This window comes from Salmo salar, chromosome 21, assembly GCF_965601325.2.
Source record: "Salmo salar chromosome 21, fSalSal1, whole genome shotgun sequence".
NCBI classification, from domain to species: domain Eukaryota; kingdom Metazoa; phylum Chordata; class Actinopteri; order Salmoniformes; family Salmonidae; genus Salmo; species Salmo salar.
Window position 1 is genome coordinate 13,916,210 of NC_138311.1, and position 26,698 is coordinate 13,942,907.

Here is a 26,698-nt window from a genome sequence, read left to right on the forward strand (position 1 = left end):
TAGAAAAACAGGTGAGGGGATACATAGTTTCCCCAAAAGTATGCATGTTTACGTTATCAACAGATATGGGCAAATATGGCAGAGGTATGCCTATTTGCAACACCTGAGATGAATTCTTCCATTCCCGTGAGGTCTTATTTATTTACTGTAAACACGCAAGGGAAATGTTTCTCTCTTTCTCCCATTTCACAAAATACCCTTGTGCACACAGGCTCGTCCAAGTAATTATCCAGTTTTTCTGAGCGACAGTAAGGATTTCACTTGCCCTGAAGCAACGTCATACCGGGTTGGAGATGAGCGCATTTCTTATCCAAGGAAAATACGTTCCCACTTGAATACGGGTGTGGGGGGAAGTTGGGTGCACGAGCGCGCAGACACCTGGGTAAACTTGTGCGCTTTGACTATGAACAACCATTTCGATGCCGAGCAACGCACAAATCCAACCAATGTTACCAAGGCCAATACAATTGATTACTTTTGCGTTATAACGTCAACATGAATTGTCCACACGGAATCTGCTGGGTCATTGGGTTTACTTTTCTGCCCAAGGTCTGGCTGCATCCCATCACCCCCGGGCTGTAGTATCCTTGCTGCCAGATTAAAATCGCTGTGCAATTGGAATTTGTGTGTTTTAGTTAAGACGTGCTTGTCACTTCTTCCTCTGGCATTTGCGCTTTGAATCTGTCTGCCAGAGAGAGGACTATGAAGAGGTTAACACATTTCACCACGGATGTTTCTTCCCTCTTGACCGAGTAATCGAACGTTAGTGATGCACCCAAAGAGGAGTTCAATGGATTTTTTGCGCGTTTCGTGGAGGTTCTAAATCCTGCAGATCACCAATTCTGCAGGACGTCCCAAGAAAACAACAACACATTAATTGACGGCTCTAATTTTTTAACGTAACTTTTTTTTGTTAGGATACTCTCATCATGACGATTCTATTATCTCGGACTCAACTTGCCCTGTTTTTCATTCTCCTATGTCCGGTCAATATCATTGGGTTATGGTGGTAAGTCATGCTACATACAATTAACATGTGCTTCCAGTTTAGTTGCAAATGGAAATGAAGTTTCCCAGAATGAAGTGTTTCTGTCATCTGATGTTTTGTAGGCTAGGTTATGCACGCGTGTCCATGTTTTTGATGTTGTGTCCATGTTCTGCATATTGCACTAAAATACAATTCTGGATCCGACTCTATTGATACAACCACTATTCAAATAGCCTTGTGTAATAAGTGTTATAACATGGTAACACGTTTTATGACCTTGACCGCATTGTGAATTACTTTCCAATTAAAGATTCTGGTTTTCTTTAACCTCTCACCATATTGCAACCTTACTCAAAGAAATTGTTACGATTGACAAAACAATCTCTGTCAGTCTCCCAACATTTCTTCATTTACCACACAATATTTTTTCTATACAGCATTTTTATTGTTGATAACAAACGAATCTATAAAATGTGGTTAATAGGTAAATCAAAAAGTAAAATAAAAACGAAAGATCCTAACGTTATGCCTTGGCTAGACAGAAAGATGCAGCTGCAACTTTTGGAGGTCTGCCTTTGTCTGTAGTAAAAAAAAAGAAGAAGATATTAGTGCTGTCAGAGTTGGAATTTTAGGTGGACCTTGAGGCAGTGCCTATATGTCATCATAAAACAATTCTTTGTTCAGCACTCTGAGATGTATGAGACTTAAAAAGACAGAGCCAGATTTGTTATTAAGTATAATACATTCATTTGAGACATGCACATCTGAAGGGGGATGTTTAGGTAAATCAAACCATTTCATGTTTGCATCTCATCCAATCTCGATAATAGCCAGCTATTAGTACTGCTGAACTGTGAACATCTCTCCTCTAAGACAAAATTGGAGCACTCAGGTGAGCACACCTGGAGGTCCTGCAGTTTGACAGGACAAAGATGCTTTCTGTTGAGAGCTGGGCATGCCATCACACTCCTGTCTCTCTACCCCTTGTCTTTTGAAGCAAATGATTGTCAGCGTGACCAGACAGACAGGATGTAATTTGTGGGGAAGATGAAACGTCCAGAGATAAACCCATTCTTTCAGAGCTTCTTTGATTAGGCTCTAATCATTTGGACAGAGAGCAGTGAGACCAGAGAGTGTGGAATGCCTTTGCAGGTTTCAGGACAAGTAACCTCCTGATCCTCCTGGGTAAGTGTGGGTCATAGTCTGGCAGGCAGCCAGGAGCGTGGCCCACAGGTATGCATATAGCGTGTGCCATTCCCACTCACCCGGCTTGGAATGGGTCCTGGGCCAGTCTACAGCTCTGCATCACCTGCAGAGAAGCACTTCATTATACCAGATCTTTATTGTTCTCACTCCCATTTCAAAGCAATACATCTTTCTGGAAAATTGCATGATATCCAATCCAGGCCAGAGAGATGGGATCAGATAAAGATTGAATGACAAGGCTTGGCCAGGGATATTATGTACACTGTTTAACCACAGAGTATGTGGCCTCTGCCGATTTCCAGACGTTGGGATTTTTCAGTGCACACGTAGGCCTCATGCTATCCTCACTTATTGCAAGACAAACATGTGACAGACAGCAGCGGTGCATTGGTGTCATGCAGGACCCCGGGTTCCAGTCACTTGATTTAGTGTTGAGTTCTAGCGATGATTGGGCCATGGCTCTGAGCCACGGACCACAGAGCTGAACCCAAGCCACTCTCTAGCTAGCGATCCAGCCTTGTCGTGACTGACTTCATATCCAGCATACTTAGAGGATTAAGGAGGATGAAATTCACTCGTTTGCAAAGTGAAAAAAGGCCACATATCTACGGCCATGCAATTCATAATGTAACTTGAGGTACACGTACAGCTAGAAGAACGGCTTATCTCCAAAGGATCATGTCGGCCTACATTGAGACTGATTATTTGGATACTTGTTCTTTTATCAGTGTTTCCCGCTCTATTTTGGTTTCTGGTTATCTCTATGCTATTTAATGCGAGGCGCTGCTTAGAGGCCTCTTGATTGCATAGATGGCGATACATCCTCATTTATGTTATGATTGGACTCTGTTTCAAAGTTATCATGTCCAGGGGCTTTACAGTGACTGATAAATCAAAGGAATACAGACACATTGCATGGACAGGGAAGATTGATTGCTTGATTTTGTAGTTCCTTTTATGTGTGCTTATAAAGAGCCCTATCCTTTATATTCAACACTAATAGCATCATGTTCCTCTTAGGATCCTGTTCAGGTTAGCGCTGGTTTGGATTAACGCTGGAACACAGTATGGTGGTCAAGACAGACAAATTTCTTCATCTACATATTGCTGGAACCATACTCAGACTTGGTCAATGCCAGTGTTCCGGGCCGGCCCCACGGTTGCTAGGGGGCCCTGACAAAAGTTTTGCATTGATTAATATTTTTTTTTAAATGTTGTACTCAGTCCGTGTCTCAACTTAATGTTGAGAGTTAGAATAGTAGACTACACAAGGTGCAATTTTGAAATTTGTTTACACAGCAGTTTTTCCCTTGTTTTGTCAGTCACTCAATTAGACTATTACATTTAACTTTTAGCAGACGCTCTTATCCAGAGCAACTTACAGTAGTGAATGCATACATTTCAGACAGTTCATTTCATGCGTGTTTCTTTTTGTACTGGCCCCCTGTGGGAATTGAACCCACGACCCTGGCGTTGCACACACCATGCTGGCGTTGCAAACACCATGCTCTACCAACTGAGCCACAGGGAAGGCCAATGTCAGCAACATTTTTGTAGATTGGTAAGTTAGTTTAGCCAGCTATTAAATCTTGACCCATGGCAAAATGAGCAGAATTGCATGAAGTTTGTTATAAAATAGCAACATTTTCTCCGCCCCATGAAAAAATGGGGGGGGGCACACAACAACATTTTGCCTAGGGCCCCCAAAAAGCAAGGCACGGCCCTGTCATTGTTCAAGCTGCATCAGCTGCTCATGTGATATTCAAGCATTTCTTTTGAATTGGGCTAGGAGGGTTTGCCTTTGACTTTAACAATGACATAGGACTTAGAGAAGAAACTCTGTCCAACATGGGCTGCTATTTTTTACGAGTCTACACCTACTGCAGTAAATCCTGGTCCCTTATTTTTGTGAGCAGCTCGCTGAGCCAATTTCAAACTGTGATCCTAGCACACAGATTCACGCAGGTTTGAAGGCCATGACACATCAGATAATCAGGGGTTGTAAAGACCCGGGGTGTCTGCTAAGTACTGCATCTGCAGATCTTAATTACACAGGGGTGTGGATTTATTGGAGTCAGATCTGTGTAGGAATACTAGAGCGTGCTTGAGATGTATTCCCCTGTAATTCGTTTCTATGGAGACGTTGTCAATACATTGAAGGATGTCTGGATCCCAGAAGTCGTTGACGCTGGACTGCCGGAGTCAAGTTCTCACACTTCAGCGAAGATAACTCACATTGTGGGCATTAAGTTGCTTTTCACTCCCCACTTTTAGGACAATGTGAATTATTAGGCTTTTAAGAATTTCTATTTGCTTAATCTGTGCAGCCATTATGCTATTTTTCAGTCTTTCAAGGACAAGTGTACAGCATGTTGGCAATTCAGTTTGTAGTTTTCCATGACGCTATAACTAAAAAAGGTACATCTAACTGTACAAATAATTTGTATTTTGATTGAATCACAGATATACAGTGACATTTCAGACATTGATATATAAATGGTTTCTACTTCAATAAAGTAATTGACTTACCGGAGATGGGATGCATTACATTTTAAGAGCAAATGTCCTGTGTCTCATGCTTCTTATCAGACCGCCATGCTAGGGATTGGAAAGAGCGCTTGTTTGACTTCTTAAAACAAACTCACGAGGCAGATGAATGTTATTACTTAGAAAGATTAGCTGTGACAGGGGTGAGTGAAAAGCAATGAGGTATTCTCACTCACTCCTACTCCCACATAATGATAAAAATGGACTTGAGGTTTACAGATCACATCAGCTGAACTGGAGTCAGATGCAGAGTTATTGAATAGAGGGAACAGGGGGATAGGGCTGTTCTCACATTATGTCATAGCAACTGTCATGGGAAGTACTGGCGAGAGTTCACAGTGTTGGACCTGAGGCCCGTACTCCCATTAGGAATTTAAATAAACAATTTACCTAAGTGTAAACATACATCTGTCAACGCGATGTAAGAAACACAGCAATTAAGATGCAACTTTCTCTCTCTTTTCTATGTTCCCTGACGATCAGCACAGCTTTACTATTTCTCTCCACACCTGAAATGTCTTTTTTGCACAACTATGTGATGTCAAGTAACCAAACTGCCTGATAGAAGAACACGTTCATTTAACTTTAGTGCTACTTCTAGGTAAGATACTTCTCTGAAATGTAACAAGACCTCATAATAATGTTATGCCACTGTAGTATGACACAGGAGTTGTAGTCACAGTCTATGTGTTGTGTGCTTCCCTGTAGGGCAGTGGGGAGCCCTCTGGTTATGGATCCCAACAGTATCTGCAGGAAGACCAAGCGACTAGTGGGAAAGCAGGCCGAGCTGTGCCAGACCCAGCCAGAGATTGTCCACGAGGTCGCCAAGGGTGCCAAGCTGGGTGTACGGGAGTGCCAGTACCAGTTTCGCTTTCGCCGCTGGAATTGCACCAGTCAGAACAAGTACTTTGGCAAAATACTCCAACAAGGTGAGTGAGGACTTGTCATTGTGGAAATAAATAGGAACCTTTAATAATTACCCCCTAGTTTTTCCAATACCTCAACACATATTCTGCCTGACATGGAGAATGATCATCTAAGTGCCTTTCTCATGGTTCAAAAGTGTATCACTTAGGATGTGACCCTTGACCCTTTGAGTGCACAGCCAATGGCCTCACTTCAATTTCAGGTCTGATCCCGAGTACAGTGGAGAACAAGACCATCTGTTGTATGTTTACAAGACAGATTTACACTTGACTGCTCCTCTATTGCATTAAATTGCACACTCCAAATAATCTCCTAAATTGCTTCTCATAACCATTGATCTCTAACATCAACGGTGCTCTTTGAAGTCAGAAATAAAACTAATGTAGTCTGCTACTATGCAATTATTGTCCTGCTTTTTGTACGATGTCTTGTCCTTTTTCACCTTTCAGTTCGTGGTTCATAGAGACCATTCTGTGTGTACCAACAAGGAAGTGTTTTGTCAACAAGCCACCATTTAGATCCAATACAGTGTATCCTTTATCGGTTTTATCTTCTTAACTATTTAGCTAATACATGGCCTTTAGAGGATGTCGTTCATCTTCGAAACAATTAGAGTGCTAACGTACCGCTGGCACTGACAAAATTCCTGTTCTTGATCGTCAGCATGGATGGTTCTGGGGGGGGGTGCCCCTGAGACAACAATTTTGGACCCCCTTGTGGCCCCCCTAAATGTGTAGTATGAAATAATTTTTACTTAACTAATTTTTGCCATCGTTCTTTTTTTACATCCGTTATTAGACAGTGGCAACGCGGAACACTAATGATTATGAACATGGTCTTTTGCCTGCTAATGCTGCAATGCAGTGAAGAAAACGATATGACAACAACAACGTCTAATGTAACTGGCCCCTCTAACAGTACAACTGGCCCCAGCTTGGCCCCCCCAGTTGAAATGGTCTAGAACCGCCACTGATCGTCAGTAATCTGATAACAAGAAATGCCTATTCTAACTTTCACTTAAAGATTTTCTGTCTCAAAGAACCTATACTTAGTTCTTAAGACTAAATTCTGAGTATCTCATGCCATATAAGCAATTCCAGACGAAGCCTGTAATCTCCTGTGGCAAAGCTAAGTATTCTGCGGGTGCTTTAACATAATTTTGGTCGCACAATGAAGGAGATCTGGGTATTAAGATGATACCTCCTAAAGTGCTAGATTACATACGTCATCTTCCTGAAAACTCTGGTTTGTAACTTTCCTGTTTTGTTGCTGAAGGCCAGCAGAGGGCAGAGTGCCTGTGGTGTGGTATGTGACCACTTATTGGACTGATCAGTTCATAGACAGTCTGATCTGAGTAGCATCTTTGTGGCTTTAGTTGAGTGTAAATTGAGTGAAGAGATTTTGCTGTCAGGATTAGGCTACAACATTAGCAACTCCTTTCACTGAGAACTAGAGAACTCGGTGAAACTGCTAGGTAAAATGGTAATTAATCGTAAATTCCTCCATGTCTTTAGGTAAGGCTTAAGTGCTCCTCTGTTTTGAAGCATTCAGCACAATTATCAAGATGTACCACTAATGACCATTTGTCAGTGCAGGGAGATCTGCAAAGACAGGTTCACTTTCTCACATGCACGCAGTGGGCTGGGGCTGCTGCACAAAGTATCTTACATTATTCTCCCTTTGCAAAAATAACTTGAGGCAATTTTTTTCTATATTTAAACATATAAACCAGAGCTGTTGTTTTGTTGGCTTCTCGATGCCAGAGGTTAACTGCGATCCCTGCTGGCTGCTTCGACATGTTGTCTCATGGTTATAATGAAGTAGTTAGACGTGCTCAGAGACAATATATGGTTGTGATTAGATATAATAATCATAATATAGTCTGAATGTAATTTCTATTGCCACCTCAGGAATGCAACTCAATATTAATTTGTCAGAATGTTCCTGCTTCTGTCTGCTTCTCTGTCAATCATCATTTGGGAGCTTTGCGTCGCCTGGCTTGGCGGAGATGTTTTCTCCAGACTCCTGGAGAGAAAACAACCACCACACATTCTAGGTCCTTCAGTAGTCCTTCCTTATGAATGTGACACACTTAGCTTGAGTCCAAAATGGCATCCTATTCCCTATATAGTACAATACCTTTGGGAAAAAGGTGTAATTTGGGACACATACTTATTATTATTATTAGTACCCTTTGCCTTGATGACAGCTTTGCACACGCTTGGCATTCTCTCAACCAGCTTCACCTGGAATGCTTTTCCAACAGTCTTGAAGGAGTTCCCACATATGCTGAGCCCTCGTTGGCTGCTTTTCCTTCACTCTGCGATCCACCTCATCCCAAACCATCTCAATTAGGTTGAGGTCGGGTGATTGTGGAGGCCAGGTCACCTGATGCAGCACTCCATCACTGTCCTTCTTGGTCAAATAGCCCTTACACAGCCTGGAGGTTTGTTGGGTCATTGTCCATTTGGCCACTTTGAAGAATCTCAAATATATTTTGATTTGTTTAACACCTTTTGATTACTACATGATTCCACATGTGTTTTTTCATAGTTTTGATGTCTTCACTATTATTCTACAATTTAGAAAATATAAAAAATAAGGAAAAACCCTTGAATGAGTAGGTGTGTCCAAACTTTTGAGTACATTCGGAAAGTCTTCAGACCCCTTGACTTTTCCACAATTTGTTACGTTATGGCCTTATTCTAAGATAGATTAAATAGTTTTCTTTCTTCATCAATCTACACAGAATACCCCATACTGACAACAAAAATACAGTTTTTTTGAAGATGTTGCAAATATATTAAAAATAAAAAACACAATCACATTTACATAAGTATTCAGACCATTTACTCAGTACTTTGTTGAAGCGCCTTTGGCAGTGATTACAGCCTCAGGTCTTCTTGGGTATGACGCTACAAGCTTGACACACCTGTATTTGGGTAGTTTCTCTCATTTTCTATGCAGATCCTCTCAATCTCTGTCAGGTTGGATGGGGAGTGTCGCTGCACAGCTATTTTTAGGTCTCTCCAGAGATGTTTGATCAGTTTCAAGTCTGGGCTTTTGCTGGGCCACTCAAGGACATTCAGAGACTTGTCCCGAGGCCACTCCTGCATTGTCTTGGCTGTGTGTTTGGGGTCATTGTCCTGTTGGGAAGTGAACCTTCACCCCAGTCTGAGGTCCTGAGTGCTCTGGAGCAGGTTTTCATCTTTCCCTTGATCCTGACTAGTCTCCCAGTCCCTGCCTCTGAAAAGCATCACCACAGCATGATGCTGCCACGACCATGCTTCACCATAGGGATGGTGCCAGGTTTCCTCCAGACGTGGCGATTGGCATTCAGGCCAAAGAGTTCAATCTTGGTGTCATCAGACCACAGAATCTTGTTTCTCATGTTCTGAGAATCCTTTAGGTACTTTTTGGCAAACTTCAAGTGGGGTGTCATGTACCTTATACTGAGGAGGGGCTTCAGTCTGGCCTGTACCATAAAGGTCTGATTTGTGGAGTGCTGCAGAGATGGTTGTCCTTCTGGAAGGTTCTCCCATCTCCACAGAGGAACTCTGGAGCTCTGTCAGAGTGACCATCGGGTTCTTGGTCACCTCCCTGACCAAGGCCCTTTCTCCCTGATTGCTCCGTTTGGCAGAGCGGCCAGCTGTAGGAAGAGTATTGGTGGTTACGAACATCTTCCATTTAAGAGTGATGGAGGCCACTGTGCTGCAGACATTTTTTTGGTATCCTTCCTCAGATCTGTGCCTCGACACAATCCTGTCTCTGAGCTTTATGGACAATTCCTTTGACCTCATGGCTTGGTTTTTGCACTGACATGCACTGTCAACTGTGGGACCTTATATAGACAGGTGTGTGCCTTTCCAAATCATGTCCAATCAATTGAATTTACCATAGGTGGACTCCAAGTTGTAGAAACATCTCAAGGATGATCAATGGAAACAGGATGCACCTGAGCTCACTTTCGAGGGTTGGAATACTATTTCAAACAAGGTATACATAGTTTTAGTTGTTGTTGCTTAAATAAAAAAATAAAAAACTTTTTCCGCTTTGTCATTATGGGTTATTGTGTGTCGATTGATATGGACATGTTTTTATTTTATCAATTTTAGAATAAGGCTGTAACGTAACAAATTGTGGAAAAAGGGAAGGGATCTGAATACTTTCCGAATGCACTGTACCTTGACTTGGAAGAGCTCCAGTGTTGGATAGTCATAGCCAGCTAGCTAACATAGCATCCCTCTATGTTTGACCCGGGTGTTTGAGTAGGTTAAACTAGCTAGCTGCATTTGCTAGCTAATTAAGTGAAAGTGACTAAATCTCTCTCTCTCTCTCTCTCTCTCTCTCTCGCTCTCTCTCTCTCTCTCTCTTGCTCCTCCATTTTTGAATGAATGAATTTGTTCAAAACTGTTCAACTGTTGTCTTTCTCTCTCTTTGAGTCAACTACTCACCACATTTGATGCAGTGCAGTGCTAGCTGGCTGTAGCTTATGCTTTCAGTACTAGATTCATTCTTTGATCCTTTGATTGGGTGGACAACATGTCAGTTCATGCTGCAAGAGCTCTGATAGGTTGGTGGTTGGAGTTGATATAATTACTGTGTAAGTCTATGGAAGGGGGTGATAACCATGAGCCACCTAGGTTATGTATTGAAGTCATTGTGCCCAGAGATGGACGGAAGCTAGCTGTCCTCCAGCTACACCATGTTGCTACCCTACAGAGTGCTGTTGAGGCTACTGTAGACCATTGCAAAAACTCATGTGTTTTAATCAATTATTTGGTGACATTAATATATTTTGTATAGTTTTATCTAAAAATGATATGTATTATATTTTTATGAAATTCGCTGAGGAGGATGGTCCTCCCCTTCCTCTGAGGAGCCTCCACTGATATACAGTACCAGTCAAAAGTTTGGACACACCTACTCACCTACTCATTAATAAAGGTTTTTCTTTATATGTACTATTTTCTACATTGTAGAATAATAGTGAAGACATCAAAACTATGAAATAACATATATGGAATCATGTAGTAACCAAAAAAGTGTTAAACATCAAAATATATTTTAGATTCTTCAAAGTAGCCACCCTTTGCCTTGATGACAGCTTTGCACACTCTTGGCATTCTCTCAACCAACTTCATGAGGTAGTCACCTGGAATGCATTTCAATTAACAGGTGTGCCTTGTTAAAAGTTAATTTGTGGAATTTCTTTCCTTAATACGTTTGAGCCAATCAGTTATGTTGTGACAAGGTAGGGGTGGTATACAGAAGATAGCCCTATTTGGTAAAAGAGCAAGTCCATATTATGGCAAGAACATTTCAAGAACTTTGAAAGTTTCTTCAAGTGCAGTCGCAAAAACCATCAAGTGCTATGATGAAACTGGCTCTCATGAGGACCACCACAGGAAAGGAAGACCCAGTCTTCTCTGCTTCTCTGCATCTACTCTGCTGCAGAGGATACATTCATTAGAGTTAACTGCACCTCAGATTGCAGCACAAAATAAATGCTTCACAGAGTTCAATTAACAGACACATCTCAAGATCAACTGTTCAGAGAAGACTATGTGAATCAGGCCTTTATGTTCGAATTGCTGCAAAGAAACCACTACTAAAGGACACCAATAATAAAAAGAGACTTGCTTGGGCCAAGAAACATGAAGAAACACGAGCAAAGACCGGTGGATATCTGTCCTTTGGTCTGATGAGTCCAAATGTGAGATTTTTGGTCCAAACCCCTGTCTTTGTGAGACGCAGAGCAGGTGAACGGACGATCTCCGCATGTGTGGTTCCCACCGTGAAGCATGGAGGAGAAGGTGTGATGGTGTGGTGCTTTTCTGGTGACAGTGTTTAGAATTCAAGTCACACATAACCAGCATGGCTTCCACAGCATTCTGCAGCGAGACACCTTCCCATCTGGTTTGCACTTAGTGGGACTATCATTTGTTTTTCAACAGGACAATGATCCAACACACCTCCAGGCTGTGTACGGGCTATTTGACAAAGAAGGAGAGTGATGGAGAGCTGCATCAGATGACCTGGCCTCCACAATCACCGAACCTCGACCTAATTGAGATGGTTTGGGATGAGGTATGGAAAAGCAGTCAACAAGGCCTCAGCATATGTGGGAACATCTTCAAAACTGTTGGAAAAGCATTCTTCATGAAGATGGTTGAGAGTGTTAGGTTCTGAAAAATGGAGTGAAAAACTAACGGAGAACTAGTCAAAGCTCAAACCAAGTGTATTCACCCAATGGTTCAAACAGCTGAAAGACAAAGACATATTTACACAAGCCCATATATTTATGCCTTCCTCCTTTGCCGTGTCTCCTCCTTACACATCTGGACAGCCAATGCATCTCTGTTGCTAGACAGAATTTAGTGATGCGTGTTCTTTCTCACTTCATCTGACCTGACCTTGGCCCAAATTCCTCACTCCTCGCGAACTCACGACTGTCCAAAACATACAGGAAGGTAGCTCTCCAGGAACAGGGTTGGACACCCCTGATCTGATCTATGCGCACGCCCTTCAGATATGCCTAGTTTTATATTTGTCGCCTCATTCTTGTCCACTGCCTGCTCCATTTTACCTCGTAGGTCTCTATTTTTCCCTTTTTCCAGTTTTATCCGCTGCTGATAAAATGCCATGGTTAGGACGCCTGTGTAATGTAGTTTGGGCCGTTCTCTGATTTCAATATTCCACACTACGATTGCATCCTTATACTCTTGGCTGGTTTTAAACTTTCCATCTACGGGATAATGTGTACCAATTTTGTCCAATTTGGCTAATTTTCCCCACCATTTATTTGGTTCTTGGTGCTGGTCATATGCCCTTCTAATGCTTCTAATGCTTTGGTAACATTTTGCCCTTCTACCCATCCCACTCCGGGAGTCTCCTGGCTTCTAAAAGCCATATCCATTAACACTGACTCGGCGTCACCCCCCAACGGCGTTGAGTAGTAACAGCTTAGGCTATCAATAGTTTGGTCACTACTCCATACTACACCTTTTGGTGCTGGATGATACTTTTGTGTCTGTCAATTCACCTAATCTGTCACATTTCCCCGCACCACTAAGGCATAAACCAATCTCTCTTTACTGCTACTGCTACTACACATGAATCATCTTCAAACGTTCATACACACACACACACGCCCTTTGGCTTCACGGCCACTGCGGCTGGGACTTTCGTCCCTCTTTCAGAATTCCCCCACTAGGGACCTGTCCTTCACGGAACCTACCCTACACTGTAGTGACACTCATGGATCTCGCAGAGGAACACCCCCCACTCTGGACCTATCCTTACTGAACCTACCCTACACCAAATATTTACATGGATCTCGCAGAGGAACACCTCAACTCGGGACCTAGCCTTATGGAACTTACCCTACACCATATATTTACATGGATCTCGCAGAGGAACACCTCAACTCGGGACCTAGCCTTATGGAACCTACCCTACACCATATATTTACAACCGGTCGTAACACAATGGGACTTCTAAATAAACTCAGGCTTTCTAGGTCCGTAGCCTATTATTGTTCAGCCTACGATTCTCATCTCCCGAAGATATCAAAATGAGTGGTAACACAGTGCCTTTCAAAAGTATTCATCCCCCTTGGCGTTTTATCTATTTTGTTGCATTACAACCTGTATTTTAAATAGATTTTTATTTGAAATTCATGTAATGGACATACACGAAATAGTCCAAATTGGTGAAGTGAAATGAAAAAAATTACTTGTTTCAAAAAATTCGAAAAATTGAAAACGGAAAAGTAGTGCGTGCATATGTATTCACCCCTTTGCTATGAAGCCCCTAAATAAGATCTGGTGCAACCAATTACCTTCAGAAGTCACATAATTAGTTAAATAAAGTCCACCTGTGTGCAATCTAAGTATCACATGATCTGTCACATGATCTCAGTATATATACACCTGTTCTGAAAGGCCCCAGAGTCTGCAACACCATTAAGCAAGCGGCACCATGAAGACCAAGGAGCTCTCCAAACAGATCAGGGACAAAGTTGTGGAGAAGTACAGATCAGGGTTGGGTTATTAAAAAATATCAGAAACTTTGAACATCCCACAGAGCACCATTTATAAAAATTTAATGAATATGGCAGTACAATAAACCTGCCAAGAGAGGGTCGCCCACCAAAACTCCCATTGTGCGCCACTCGGGAGCCATGAACAATATGACCAATATATATTGTCCTGCTAATAACAGGGTTAATAAAATATCTGTGAGAATATCCAATGAGCTTTTATATAATTCTGAATTAATAATAATCACTTTGTTTAAAAAATAACAATATATTGGAGATTATTTTGTTTTCAAATAACGTAAAATGAGGGAGAAAAAGGCCATTCTTGAACATGGGGTGAGACATTGTTACTAATTTGTAAATAAAGCTAGTTTGTTATTTAGAATTATTTATTTATGTTTTTAGAGGGAGAGAAACCAAAGACCTACAATCATCTCATGAGTTTCCCAGTCGAGGGCGGCACGGGTATGTGGCAACACAGCTTGCACTGCTATGCAGTGTCTTAGACCGTTGCGCTACTCAGGCGCTGTATAACGTGATCGGTCATGAGTGGCCTACAGTACTACAGTAAAACCAAAATAATCCTAACAAAATAAAATAATAAAAACCTTAGTGTAACAACAGTTTTAGTAAGTAATACTGAAGTTGTGCACAATTATCAGTTTGTATTTAGATTTAAGTCACCCATTCATTTTCAGTTAGAGACAGAGTAGGACCCAAAAGCATAATCAGTGCTCTAACTCCCCCTTGCGCTGGTCTGGAGCAATGAAGTGGTGACGCAGGGTACCGTACTAAACCACAAATTACCTCTAAGTCCCGAAGCCTAATCGCAAAACTTTTAGTGGAGCAACCACTGTATGCTGAGCACTTGTTGGCTGCTTTTCCTTCACTCTGTGGTCCGACTCATCACAAACCATCTCAGTTTGGTTGAGGTCGGGGGATTGTGGAGGCCAGATCATCTGATGCAGCACTCCATCACTCTCCTTCTTTGTCAAATAGCCCTTACACACCCTGGAGGTGTTTTGGGTCATTGTCCTGTTGAAAAACAAATTATAGTCACACTAAGCACAAACCAGATGGGATGGCGTTGCTGCAGAATTCTGTGGTAGCCATGCTGGTTAAGTGTGCATTTGAATTCGAAATAAATCACAGACAGTGTCACCAGCAAAACACCCCCACACCATCACACCTCCTCCTCCATGCTTCACGGTGGGAACCACACATGCGGAGATCATCCGCTCACAAAGACATGGCGGTTGGAACCAAAAATCTCAAATTTGGACTCATCAGACCAAAGGACAGATTTCCACCGGTCTAATGTTCATTGCCCTTGTTTCTTGGCCCAAGCAAGTCTCTTCTTATTATTGGTTTCCTTTACTAATGGTTTCTTTGCACTAATTCAAAGCATTTATTTGGGCTGCAATCTGAGGTGCAGTTAACTCTAATGAACTTATCCTCTGTAGCAGTCTCTGGGACTTTGTTTCCTGTGGCGGTTCTCATGAGAGCCAGTTTCATCATAGCACTTGAAGGTTTTTGCGACTGCACTTGAAGAAACTTTCAAAGTTCTTGAAATTTTCCGCATTGACTGACCTTCATGTCTTAAAGTAATGATGGCCTGTCGTTTCTCTTTGCTTATTTGAGCTGTTCTTGCAATAATATGGACTTTTACCAAATAGGGCTATCTTCTGTATACCACCTCTACCTTGTCACAACACAACTGATTGGCTCAAACACATTGAGAAGGAAAGAAATTACACAAAATAACTTTTAACAAGGCACACCTGTTAATTTAAATGCATTTCAGGTGACTACCTCATGAAGCTGGTTGAGAGAATTCCAAGAGTGTGCAAAGCTGTCATCAAGGCAAAGGTTGGCTACTTTGAAGAATCTCAAATACAAAATAATAATTTGATTTGTTTAACAATTTTTTGGTTACTACATTACTTTCATAGTTTTGATGTGTTCACTATTATTCTACAATATAGAAAATAATGCAAATAAAGAAAAACCCTTGAATGAGTAGGTGTGGCCAAACTTTTTACTGGTACTGTATATACAAAAACGAATTCTTTAAAAACATACTGATTTAACATTGCACACATTCCTCTCTGAATGAGATGAGACATTGTGACATAATGTCATAATAATGTCAATGAAATTATCCCAGTTGGACATGGGATAAATTTGATAAATATAAATGAACATTCATACATTTTCCATACCACCAACACTTAAAGTCATGTACTATATCAATCTCTCACTGCTCCACTGGGGCAGACAGTTGTTAAGCTTACAGATTTTTCATGTATTTTCAATATAATCCTTTTTTCACACCTGTGTTAAGGCACAGTAGTGTGGATCCAGTGAACACCAATGTCCAGCTATAGTCAGAATACTCTTGAACATTCCCCTGGCTCGAAGTTGAGGGCTTGAGAGGGGCTTATGGCCTTGGCCTCTGCATGATGAAAGAAATATGTGTTTTCGCCATTCAGAGATCAACAGAGCAGCTGCATTGAGTCAATTATCAGATTATAGTAAAAGCTATGCAATATAAGGCTATGCATAATTTTTAAGGTGGAATGTGTATAGTTTTGGAGTAAGTGTATTCGTCTATTTTGTGCATCTTTAGGGATTTCTTGGTGTGCTCACTGTTCTATGACTTAATAGAATGGATTTCAGGTATTCTATTAGATATGTGCTGTACAAGACTTGACTGTGACACATGGAAGCAAAATCAATCAATAAAAAGTATTCACACTCGTCAGGCTTTGTCACATGTACTGCTATAGAGAGGGGCCCTGGGTTCCCTCAATTTTTTTTTTACCTGAACCCATGCGTCATTGACTCAAAGATTGAGTATTAAAAAAAGATTAGCTAATTCCTCGTGAAGCCCCTTCTGGCACCAAGTGATCTCCCAGGCAAGCCCAGGCATAGGCTGCTGGAGAAGTTTGGAATTTTTGTCTTGGAGGAAATTATAAAAGGGTGTTCAAATCAAGAGATATACATTTTCATAATCTCCTCTCTCTCATAGTCATGTAACTGGGTTTTTTTATCATCTTAGTCAAGAGGGTTGGTCACACTGTACAACTGAACAAACACACTTTTTGATTGTGTTTGTAATAAAGTTCTGTTTAACTTTATGAATTGAACGTCTTCTATCCAATATAGATATGATGATTGCATTACACATTGGTGTAGTAGCTAAAGACGAGCGAAGCTAAGGGACATAGCTCTTAACTGAAACAACACTGTAACTTGTCTAGACATTGAACTCCTTAGAGATTCGGGGGGGCTAAACAGTTGTCTGCAGTTGTTTTCTCTAGTTACACCTCTCCTGCTGAAACAGTAAACAGGTGTGACTGTTAGACGTCTCCCTTCAATCCCTCTATGGACGCTTCTAAAATGGCACCCTATTCCCTATGCAGTGCATTACTTTTGACCAGAGCCTTATGGGTCTTGGTCAAAAGTAGTGCTCTTTAAAGAGAATAGGGTGCCATTTGGGACACAGACTGTATGAAACCTCCTGCAACAGCAGCTGACATGACTGGCCTAAGAGGAGTCTCAACAGAAGTTATTGAATTAGTCAGCTCTACCCCTTCTGTACACTCAATTGGCCTGGGAGGAGAACATTTGTTTTCCCCCCAGATCTATACAGCTGGTTGAACCTGAGAACAAACAGTGATGGTGTGTGATAGGGAATGGCCTGCACAATGCACATGACAGGCAGGCAGAGAGGGGCTTTATTGGAGCAGTATGTAGGGAGGACTGAGGAGGAATCAGGATGAGGTGTGTTCAGGTGGGCTGTTCTAGGGCTGGAGCTGGGCTGGGGCTGTTCAGGTGACTGTCAAAGCTGAGCTAGGCTGGACTGGGCTAGGCTGGGGCTGGGATGGGCTGAGGCTGGGGCAAGGCTCGGGCTGAGCTGGGGCTGGGGCTGGCAGGGAGACGCCACACACACAGAACAGGCCTGTATGGAGCCATCACTGGGTGTGCAGACAGGCAGCTGGTATTCATATCACAGGGTGCTGGTCTGCAGGGCCCTCGCACGGCACCGATTCTGTTTCACTAGATTTAATGAATCCCATTCACTGAATCATGCGATATGGAATTGGCACAGGGCAGAGCGGTGACTGCACGCTCATGTCTTCCAGCTCCAGAAAATAAGTCATTCATTTTAGCCTCGACACAATGGACTGCTAACTGCCTACCTCCCTTCCCCCAGTTCCTGAAAATATAGCAGCTAGAAACAGTGAATAGAGATGTTGTCGACAACTGGCCTAAAATACACCTGGATCTTTTCCAAAGTAACAAAGAACAGGGGAATCTGCAGTTGCAGCTGTACATCCCTCTGGGCCAGGGTGGTAAGCCCCCCTTTTACAGAAATAGCCCTGCAGCTGTGTCTGAGATACCAGGGGTATTGAGGATTTACCCCAGTGTTTTACCCAAAAGGATCCGACCTTTCTGTTTCCATCTACGCGGGCCGGCACCCGTGTCTCGCTGGGCCTTGGCTCCAGCGGGCCTGCTCTAACTTGGAGCCAAGGCAAGGCCCTGGGTACTTTTCTGCTTGGATTAACATATCAATGGCTAACTGTGAACTTTAACACCTTCGCACAAAGCAACAGTCTTGAATGCTGCAGAGGTTGTTGGTTCTTCTCGCCACAAGTCTGTAGTGTCACACTCTGGATTGAAACACAATAACACTAGGGCCTACATTAGCATAAACACTGGCGGCCCACTCATTTGTAGGCCGTCATTGTAAATAAGAATTTGTTCTTAACTGACTTGCCTAGTTAGAGGTTAAATACAAAATAAATCAAATAAAAATTGGAAAAGCACTAAGTGCCCTGGGTCACTCTTTGTTCACTCCTCTGATGATAATCCTGTGTGTGTGTGTGTGTGTGTGTGTGTGTGTGTGTGTGTGTGTGTGTGTGTGTGTGTGTGTGTGTGTGTGTGTGTGTGTGCGTGTGCGTGTGCGTGTGTGTGTGTGTGCGCGTGTCTGTGTGATCTTTCAGACATCCGGGAGACAGCGTTTGTGTACGCCATCACGGCGGCTGGGGTGACCCACGCGGTAACGCAGGCCTGCAGTATGGGGGAGCTGCTGCAGTGTGGCTGTGAGGCGACCAGGAGCAGGGCTCCCCCCCGGCCTGCCTCCTCCACCACCACCTCTGGCGAGGGAGTCAAGTGGGAGTGGGGCGGCTGCGGAGACGACGTGGAGTTTGGCTACGAGAAGTCCAAGCAGTTCATGGATGCCAAGAGGAAAAAGGGCAAGAGTGACATCAGGACGTTGATCGATCTCCACAACAACGAAGCAGGACGACTGGTACAGCGAAACGTTTCTTTTTTTAATAACGGGTGTGGCAGTCCCACTCCTTTCACACTTCTTCATGCTTTATTACAATGGATATATATAGGTAGGAAAGAACACTGGGTCGAATTCGAACCCATCCTTGCAGTTGCACAGGGTTAATGTGCCCCAGAGACAGTAGCTTATAGAGCGCTAGACCACCCCAGGCGGTGGAGCTAACTTTTTATCATTCCCTCCAAACACACTTAATCTCATATCTTTTATTTGACCTATGCTGATATAAGCAAAAGTCCAGGCGATGATACTTCAGAAATGTTTTGGATTATGTTCACCTGATGCTTACTTTTTATAATTTTTTGAAACAAAGATGAAAATTAGGTTTAGACGCTGAAAGTCTTAATTGTCTAGCTGAATGTTCCTCCTTTCATCCAATGCATCATCCAAGACAGCCTCTAGCCATAGTTCTATAACACTGTAAACTGATACTTGAACAAAAAATCGTGTTTCTGAACAGGGAAACAAGTGTGTGCCACACAGTTTGTTTTCAAGCCTTTAAGGCAAGTAGTAGCTGCTAATATTTCTCCTTATAAAACGGTGATTTTTCCAGCTCTTTATGAAGGACTAAGTACATGTATGTTGACAAAGTGAAATATTGAAATACAATGACTTTCTTGTTGATAGGGAGAGAGGAACATTGCAACGTTGATCCCATATTATTTTTTTCAGCAACGGTGGCAAGGTTGTGTGTGGTGTGGTGCATTGCTACTAGCGTTAGCGCAATGACATGCTAGCTGTTCCCATATACTTCCAGTCATTGAGCCAACGACTATCCATTTAAAAGCGAGTCTCGGCAGAAGCGGTGGAAAGAATTTAGCAGCGGTGGTCCATCGCTGCTAAATGAATATAGGGGAAACACTGACTCAGTTTGGAGGTTGTCTGCTCTTTTGAGAAGGTAATTACAGGTTATTGCTCTGAATCTCCTGGGACTTGCTCACCCTTGTCAGTATTGCTTCATCACAGTATGTTACACTTTCACACAAGCCAAAACCTTTCCAAGGGGTCAGAGACAGGTAAATGGGGAGGAGTGGCTGTGTAGTTTGGCCAATTATAGTCTCAGGAGGACATCTTTGGAAAAATAACATACAAGAAGCAAAGAGAGCCCAAATGTAGAAACAACAACGTGATCTTAAAGAGCTACTAAGAGGTTAGAGCAGTGCATGCAGCCAGAATGGGTTAATTAGCACAAGTATAACTGAATGATCTCTGTTCTGTTCTGTTGTCAAGGTCTGGGAGCTCTGTGAAGGCCAGAGGCAAGAGGGGGAGGGTAAATTCCTTCTGTATAGCGTCTGCTTTTATCTCACCTATCTATCTCTGTGTCTTAACTACAGGCGGTGAGGAATTATATGAGGACTGAATGTAAATGTCATGGCCTGTCCGGGTCTTGCACACTCCGGACCTGCTGGAAAAAGATGCCTCACTTTCGGGAGGTGGGTGATCGCCTGCTGGAGAGGTTTAATGGAGCTTCCAAGGTGATGGGAGGCAACGATGGCAAGACCCTGATTCCTGTGGGCCAGAACATCAAGCCTCCGGACAAACAGGACCTGATCTACTCGGCCGAATCGCCCGACTTCTGCTCACCCAACAGGAAGACAGGCTCGCTGGGCACGCGGGGCCGCATGTGCAACAGCACAGCCATGGACGTGAGCGGCTGTGACCTGCTGTGCTGTGAGCGTGGCTACAGAGACGAGACGGTAGTGTTCGAGGAGAACTGTCTCTGTCGCTTCCACTGGTGCTGCGTGGTGCAGTGTAAGAAGTGCTCAGTGAGGAAAGAGCTCAGTCTCTGTCACTAGCATTACCACAGAGGAACTTGGTTGGTTTCAGGCCTCTTCAGCCTCACAGGAATGATGCACTGAGATCAGGCTCCCACAGTTCACTTCAGGAGCACGCTGAAAGATGAATGTCTTATCTAGGATCATCTTGGGCAGACAGCTGCAGTAACTCTCCTCTCAAGCTGTAGAACAGTCCAGAATGGCCACTACTTCAGTGCTCACCACATAGAGCTCTATGACCCTGAACTTAGGCTCTTTTTAAAAGTTACGTTTCAGCTCCCAGAACTTTCTAGAGCAGAATGCTGGGTCCCATGTCATATAAGACAATCAGAAAGTTTGGTACTATTCTCAGTCATCTGTACAGAGCTGTTAGCCTCTAAAGCAGTGGTTCCCAAACATGTTTGCACAGTGAACCACCCACCACAAGTCTTTAGAATTAGCCATTGACCCAGAAAATAGTATAACAACTGCTTCTAGCCTCAAACCCAATGCTAAGACCCACTAAGAACATGGGGCCAACAACCCACCATTAGGGAAACACTTTGCATAGTCAGTTAACCATGTAACTACGAGGGGTGACTATTGGGAAGAAAAGATAATGACTTTGCGTGTGGAAAATAAAACTATGGTCATGGTGATAAAATATTTTCCTATGTAACATAAATGTCCTTCATGTGAAAGGTAAATGGACATGCTCAACATGGAATACAGGTTTTTGTATCTAGCACAAAATGTATAAAAAAGGGAAATGTGGGGTTGTGTTTTTGGAAGACGAACCCCATCTTGTTTCATGGTGAGGAGCTGAACTGACATACGAGACTATTATTTATGAACATTTTATGACAAGACTACTCATAGTGATAAGGTGAGGAACGTGCCTACCATCTCTCTGAAAAGCACTTTGGATATGGGAGCTATCTATGTAAACCATATGTTACATTTTGGTTTTGTTTGTTTGAGTAGTTTGCAAATGGAAAAATATGTTCAGACTTTTTTTGTATGAGGTGCAGTATCGAGAAAGTATGATATTATGTTTATCTGTTTAATATAAAGGGCTTTTGTAATGCACTTTCAATTAAAGCATTTGTTACATTAAGCTTTGTTACGTATAGTCATGTTGTGCAGAATAGCCAGTCACAATCACATACAATGCTGACAATGAATCCATACATTTGTCTCTTTGATAAGTCAACTTGCTGAAGTGAGTTGGAAGTTAGAAAGACCATTTATTTTTACTCTCTCCCTACATTCTTTAGAATAGGCAGATAAGATCTCCTTGCTTGTTTTTTGGGGGAAATAAAGCATTCACTGTGATTAATAATAATAACGATTCCTCATGAATTGTGTTGTACCCAAACACGCTGTACATTTTCTGTTTATGTGCATAGCTATAAGTTATTCAAATGTACTGTGTCGTACCCTTCTTTTAGAGTATGTTTATTGTTGCTACTTACCTTTCAGGGATCTGTAAGACAAGAAACCGTTGGCAAAACAAAGAGAGAGTACGATGAGAGATCACATCGCGATAATTTATTGCCAATATACCATGGTTTATGACCAGATGATTTCTTGCCAGAGGGTTCATAGTTAATATTGTTACCATGACAGTAACTACACACTGCACAGGATCACTCTATTCTCAGAGCTACTTGCTCTATCTGTGGAATCAGAAACATTTTGTGTTTAATTTAATCTAAATACAGTTTTTGTACAAAAGAATATCACTTTAAGGGAGAAAGACTTTGTCAAATTGAACTATTCTGGCTGAGATTTACTACAATATTAGGCATTCTTTACATACAGTTATGTTAGCAGTAGAATTGATCACTTTACCATGTTACGTTTGGGTTGTAGTTGACCAAATTATGAAATCAGACCAAATGTGACATTTCATATGTGAGATATATGCATGACTAAGCAAGGTCTTGGCCTATCCATTCCCCATAGAACTACTTTTGGACTTGTTGGGCTGCCAGGAGCGTTTTACTGTTACTGTATGTATGTTTAAACAGCCCTTGTCAAAATGGAAGAAAGTTGTTTTGCTGTTTTCTGGATTCAAAGCAAGACACAAATTTAGAAAACATGATTTTGTCATGGAATGTTGAATGATTTAAAGATCATTTCTCAGCATTTGTTTTGATTCTTAGACATAATTTTGATACACTCATACTTAGTTGTTCATTGATTAAACTTGTATTATTCTACAAAGGTCATTTCATGTCCATTTAGTTATTTTCCAGTTACAGTATTTATATACATTTAAATAAATTGACAATTGAGTTTCTGCATTTACTATACAAATAAAAAGTAAACTGTTCACTCTAGTTTTCATTTATTTGTATTTTTTGTTTTCTGGTCTATGTAGAAATGAATTCAAATGTCATTTTTTGTCTCGTTTTAGTGCCTTTCTTTGTTAGACCAAGACAAAGCAGAGATTTAAATGCATAACCCTTTGTAAACGGGTAGATTAATAGAAACGTATGTCACTTTTGCCTTCCGTTGACCTTCAACACATTGTGTAAGTGTTATTCATATTAATTGTCTTCATACTGGGTCAGGGTGGAGGGTTTCACCTCACTCCCTTCCAATGACCATTCTGGAAGATATATTTTCAACACTTCTGCTTCAACTATATCATTTTGCCACCCAACAAAAAAATGTGTTGTTTTGAGTTATTTATGATGTAAAAAAAAAAAAAAAATCCTGCTGTATTAGTTTGAGCCTTGCAAGTTGACACAAGTTCATTTTTTCCAGGAATTCACGTTTCAGTGGAGCCAGCAGTGTTTAATACAGAGGTAGGCCACAGACAGGGAAAGCGCCAGGAGCGCTCTCTCCTCAAGCTGCTACGGTTCAGCGTGGGTAAAGCCAGAGGAACTGCATAGACAGTGGATAGATTTATAGAAGCCCTGGTATTATTGTGGCTGCCTCTCTCTGCCTGCCTGCCTGCCGTCTTTCAATGGAGAGGTGTACTTTTCCACGTCTCCCTCCGAACAGTGCCCTGAGGAATGCGGTGTATTCGGATATGTGTCTGCCTTTGCCCGTTGATTGTAAAACACACAGAGATGTTAATGAAGGCCTGCCACTCTAAGTGGCTATATGTCATGAGGCAGACACATTTCCTTGGATCAATCAGACCAATATGACTCCTCCTGGGGTAATGTCTGACTATCATAAGGGCAATGATGAATGAACTCCCGGTGGTCTAGTCACTGAGCTTAGAGGTTCTCATTAAAGGTGCATATTCTAGATACTGGAACCTTTGGCAATGTCCCAAATGGCAACCTATTCCCTATTTACAGCCCTACTTTTGACCAGGGGCCACATAGCTCTGGTCAAAAGTAATGCACTAAATGGGGAATAGTGTGCGATATGGGATGCAGGTTTGTCACAGAGTGTAACTGTTCACATGAGAACTATTGAAAGCCAGTTATCACGACTTAGATGTGAATCTCTTCTTGTTGGCTCCTTTCATTGGGGAGATCGTTCTCTGTTGTCAGTCAGCTTGAATCTTGACCAGGAACAAAGGAGAGAGTAAGAGCAAGAGTAACTGTTATAGGTTATGTAACACCCATAATGTTCTGTGAACCTCTCTTGATCTTCACTGAGATGCTCTCGACTCTATTCCCAAGCGTTGTGTGAGGTTTGATCTGATCGTAATCAGTCTAATTATAACCCACATAGTGTAAACCTCTGTTCTAGTCATGTGTGAGCACAGTGTTTGGATGAAGCAATGATATTTACGAGAGAGACGTGCCGCTGGAGATGGAAGTTCAGCTGTTGTCTGCCCGGTGGACTGACTGAGAGGGGCCCACCAAGGTAGGTGGCAATAGAGTACGTGAGTAACGCAATTACCTTCAGTGTATCATTACTTTGTCCGGATGAACTCTCTGTGTAGTAAAAGTAGACCTTGTTATCCTTCACAGTAAAAAAAAAGAATTGCAGCTTGGTCGGGGAGTGATTGAGGAACCTGCTGTTTTAGGTTGACTTGGCAATGCCGGTTCAACAGAAAACAGGCTTCAGGACAGTCCCTCCATTGTCAATAAACACTTTTGTTTGCCAACACTCCGTACGGGAATTTTCTAATGCTGTTTAGCCTATGTCCGCAATCAAATGTTGATTTCTCTGTTAGAACACAGCCTTCTTGTTGAGTGTTTATTATATATGGTTCAATTTTATCGAGTCCCGGGGCTGTATGTACCAAGCGTCTCAGAGTAGCTGGGCTTAACTAGGATCAGGTTCCCCCTTTCCATGTTAAAACTTTTTTTTAAAGATACTAAATCAGCAGCAAGATGCAGCGCCAGCTCAGAGGACGGTATGATCTTTTAACACAAGATGGCGATGTTTGAACAGGGTGTTTTTTTTTCTCTCCCCGCTGTACCATGCTTCAAAGACAATTCATCGAAATGTTGTGTCGTGAAACAGCTGGTTAATTGCAAGAGGGTTGACTTACAACACTAACTCGTCGGGGTTTGGAGCTTCTTGTCGACTGTTATGGGGCTTTCAAATACTTCACAGTATAATTCTCTGTTCAAGGCCACTGGCAAGCCACGGTAATCTGTTTTTGCCTGGTCAGCTCAGTGCACTCACTGGTTGCCTCCCAAATGGCACCCTGATTCTCTATATAGTGCACTACATTGACCATAGGAGCCCTATGGGCCCTGGTTAAAAAGTAGTGCAGGGGATAGGATGGCATTTGAGACGCAACCACTGTCTTCTCTCTCATCCTTATCTTCATCTCTGTGACCTGAGACCACTCCACTTAGAGGTCGTTTTGAAGGAAGCCCATGCATAGCATCTCTTCAGATCTCCATCTCCAACCCATTTCTCTCCTCAGATTGTTTATCAATAATGCCTCGAGCGACTCCTTTCTCCTTCCTCCGGTAACTTTCTGCACTTTATGTGCAGTTTACCTAAAGTTGTAAAAGTGCCAATCCTTATTTTGATGTGATCCTTGTCTTGATAAACAAGACGTTGGTGGATGATTCACAGGAAGCCGTGGAGAGAGACAGAGTCCAGATGGTCGGGTCAGCACAGCCCACTGTCTATAGCAGAGAGAGAGAGAGAGAGAGAGAGAGGGAAAGAGAGAGAGAGAGAGAGAGAGACCACCGTTTACAGCAGAGCGAGAGAGAGAGCTCCCACTGTTCAACAACAGAGCAAAGCTCGGAGAGACTGTGCGTGCGCGCATGTGTTTGTCATTTCAGTTACAATACTTATGCATTTAGCCAGCTACTATACTGCAATTCTTTGCGTAATTGCACAGCAATAAACATCAACATTATTGTACCTCTTATGATTTCGACCCTGCGTACCTCTCTGGTTGTATCACCAGCATTGCTCACGCAGATGTTCTTACACAATAACAATAGCACACAAACATAGTGTAATTATGTCAAATTAGGGAAACCCAGGATTAATTCAAGCTGCAAAGAAAATTAGTGATGCTCAGATTTTCATCAATGGGTTGTAGAGTGCCTGAGACAGCTGGTAGGTAAACCCCAGCACAGAGGATTCCCTGCTTGTTTGCCCTCCAGTAATTAATACCACATTCAATGCTATGTTCAAACCACAAACAACTACCTGGTCATGGGATGCCTTTGAATAGCTTGAGGATACCCAGACACAAAGCTTCAGAAAATAATAGAATAGAATAGAATATAATATAATTGAATTGAATTGAATACACAAATAATAGAAGAGAATGAAATAGAATAGTGGAAATCATTGCTTTTTTTCCCAAGAACATTTCACTTTACTAATTTGTGGACTGCATTCTGGATGAAAGATATCCCAAAATGGCTTAGGTTATATTCTGTCTTACTCTACTGTCCAGAAGAGGGAGCCTCGGTTTTCACAAC

The 26,698-nt window shown here is 42.2% G+C and overlaps 1 protein-coding gene across 1 annotated transcript; it reads left to right on the plus strand.

The window, feature by feature from the left end:
- Positions 1-353: 353 nt before the first annotated feature.
- LOC106581837 (protein Wnt-6) lies at positions 354-23,160 on the plus strand. Its single transcript, XM_014164239.3, has 4 exons — positions 354-1,009; positions 5,450-5,670; positions 18,722-19,029; positions 20,403-23,160. The coding sequence occupies exons 1-4, from the start codon at positions 930-932 to the stop codon at positions 20,862-20,864; spliced, it is 1,071 nt and encodes a 356-aa protein (XP_014019714.1). The 5' UTR covers positions 354-929; the 3' UTR covers positions 20,865-23,160.
- Positions 23,161-26,698: the final 3,538 nt, after the last annotated feature.

Bases quoted from the DNA above. Each gene is read 5' to 3' on its own strand.
- LOC106581837 (XM_014164239.3), top strand. From the start codon at position 930: ATGACGATTCTATTATCTCGGACTCAACTTGCCCTGTTTTTCATTCTC. The intron at 1,010-5,449 runs GTAAGTCATGCT...GCTTCCCTGTAG, and splicing joins AATATCATTGGGTTATGGTG to GGCAGTGGGGAGCCCTCTGG. The intron at 19,030-20,402 runs GTACAGCGAAAC...TCTTAACTACAG, and splicing joins ACAACGAAGCAGGACGACTG to GCGGTGAGGAATTATATGAG.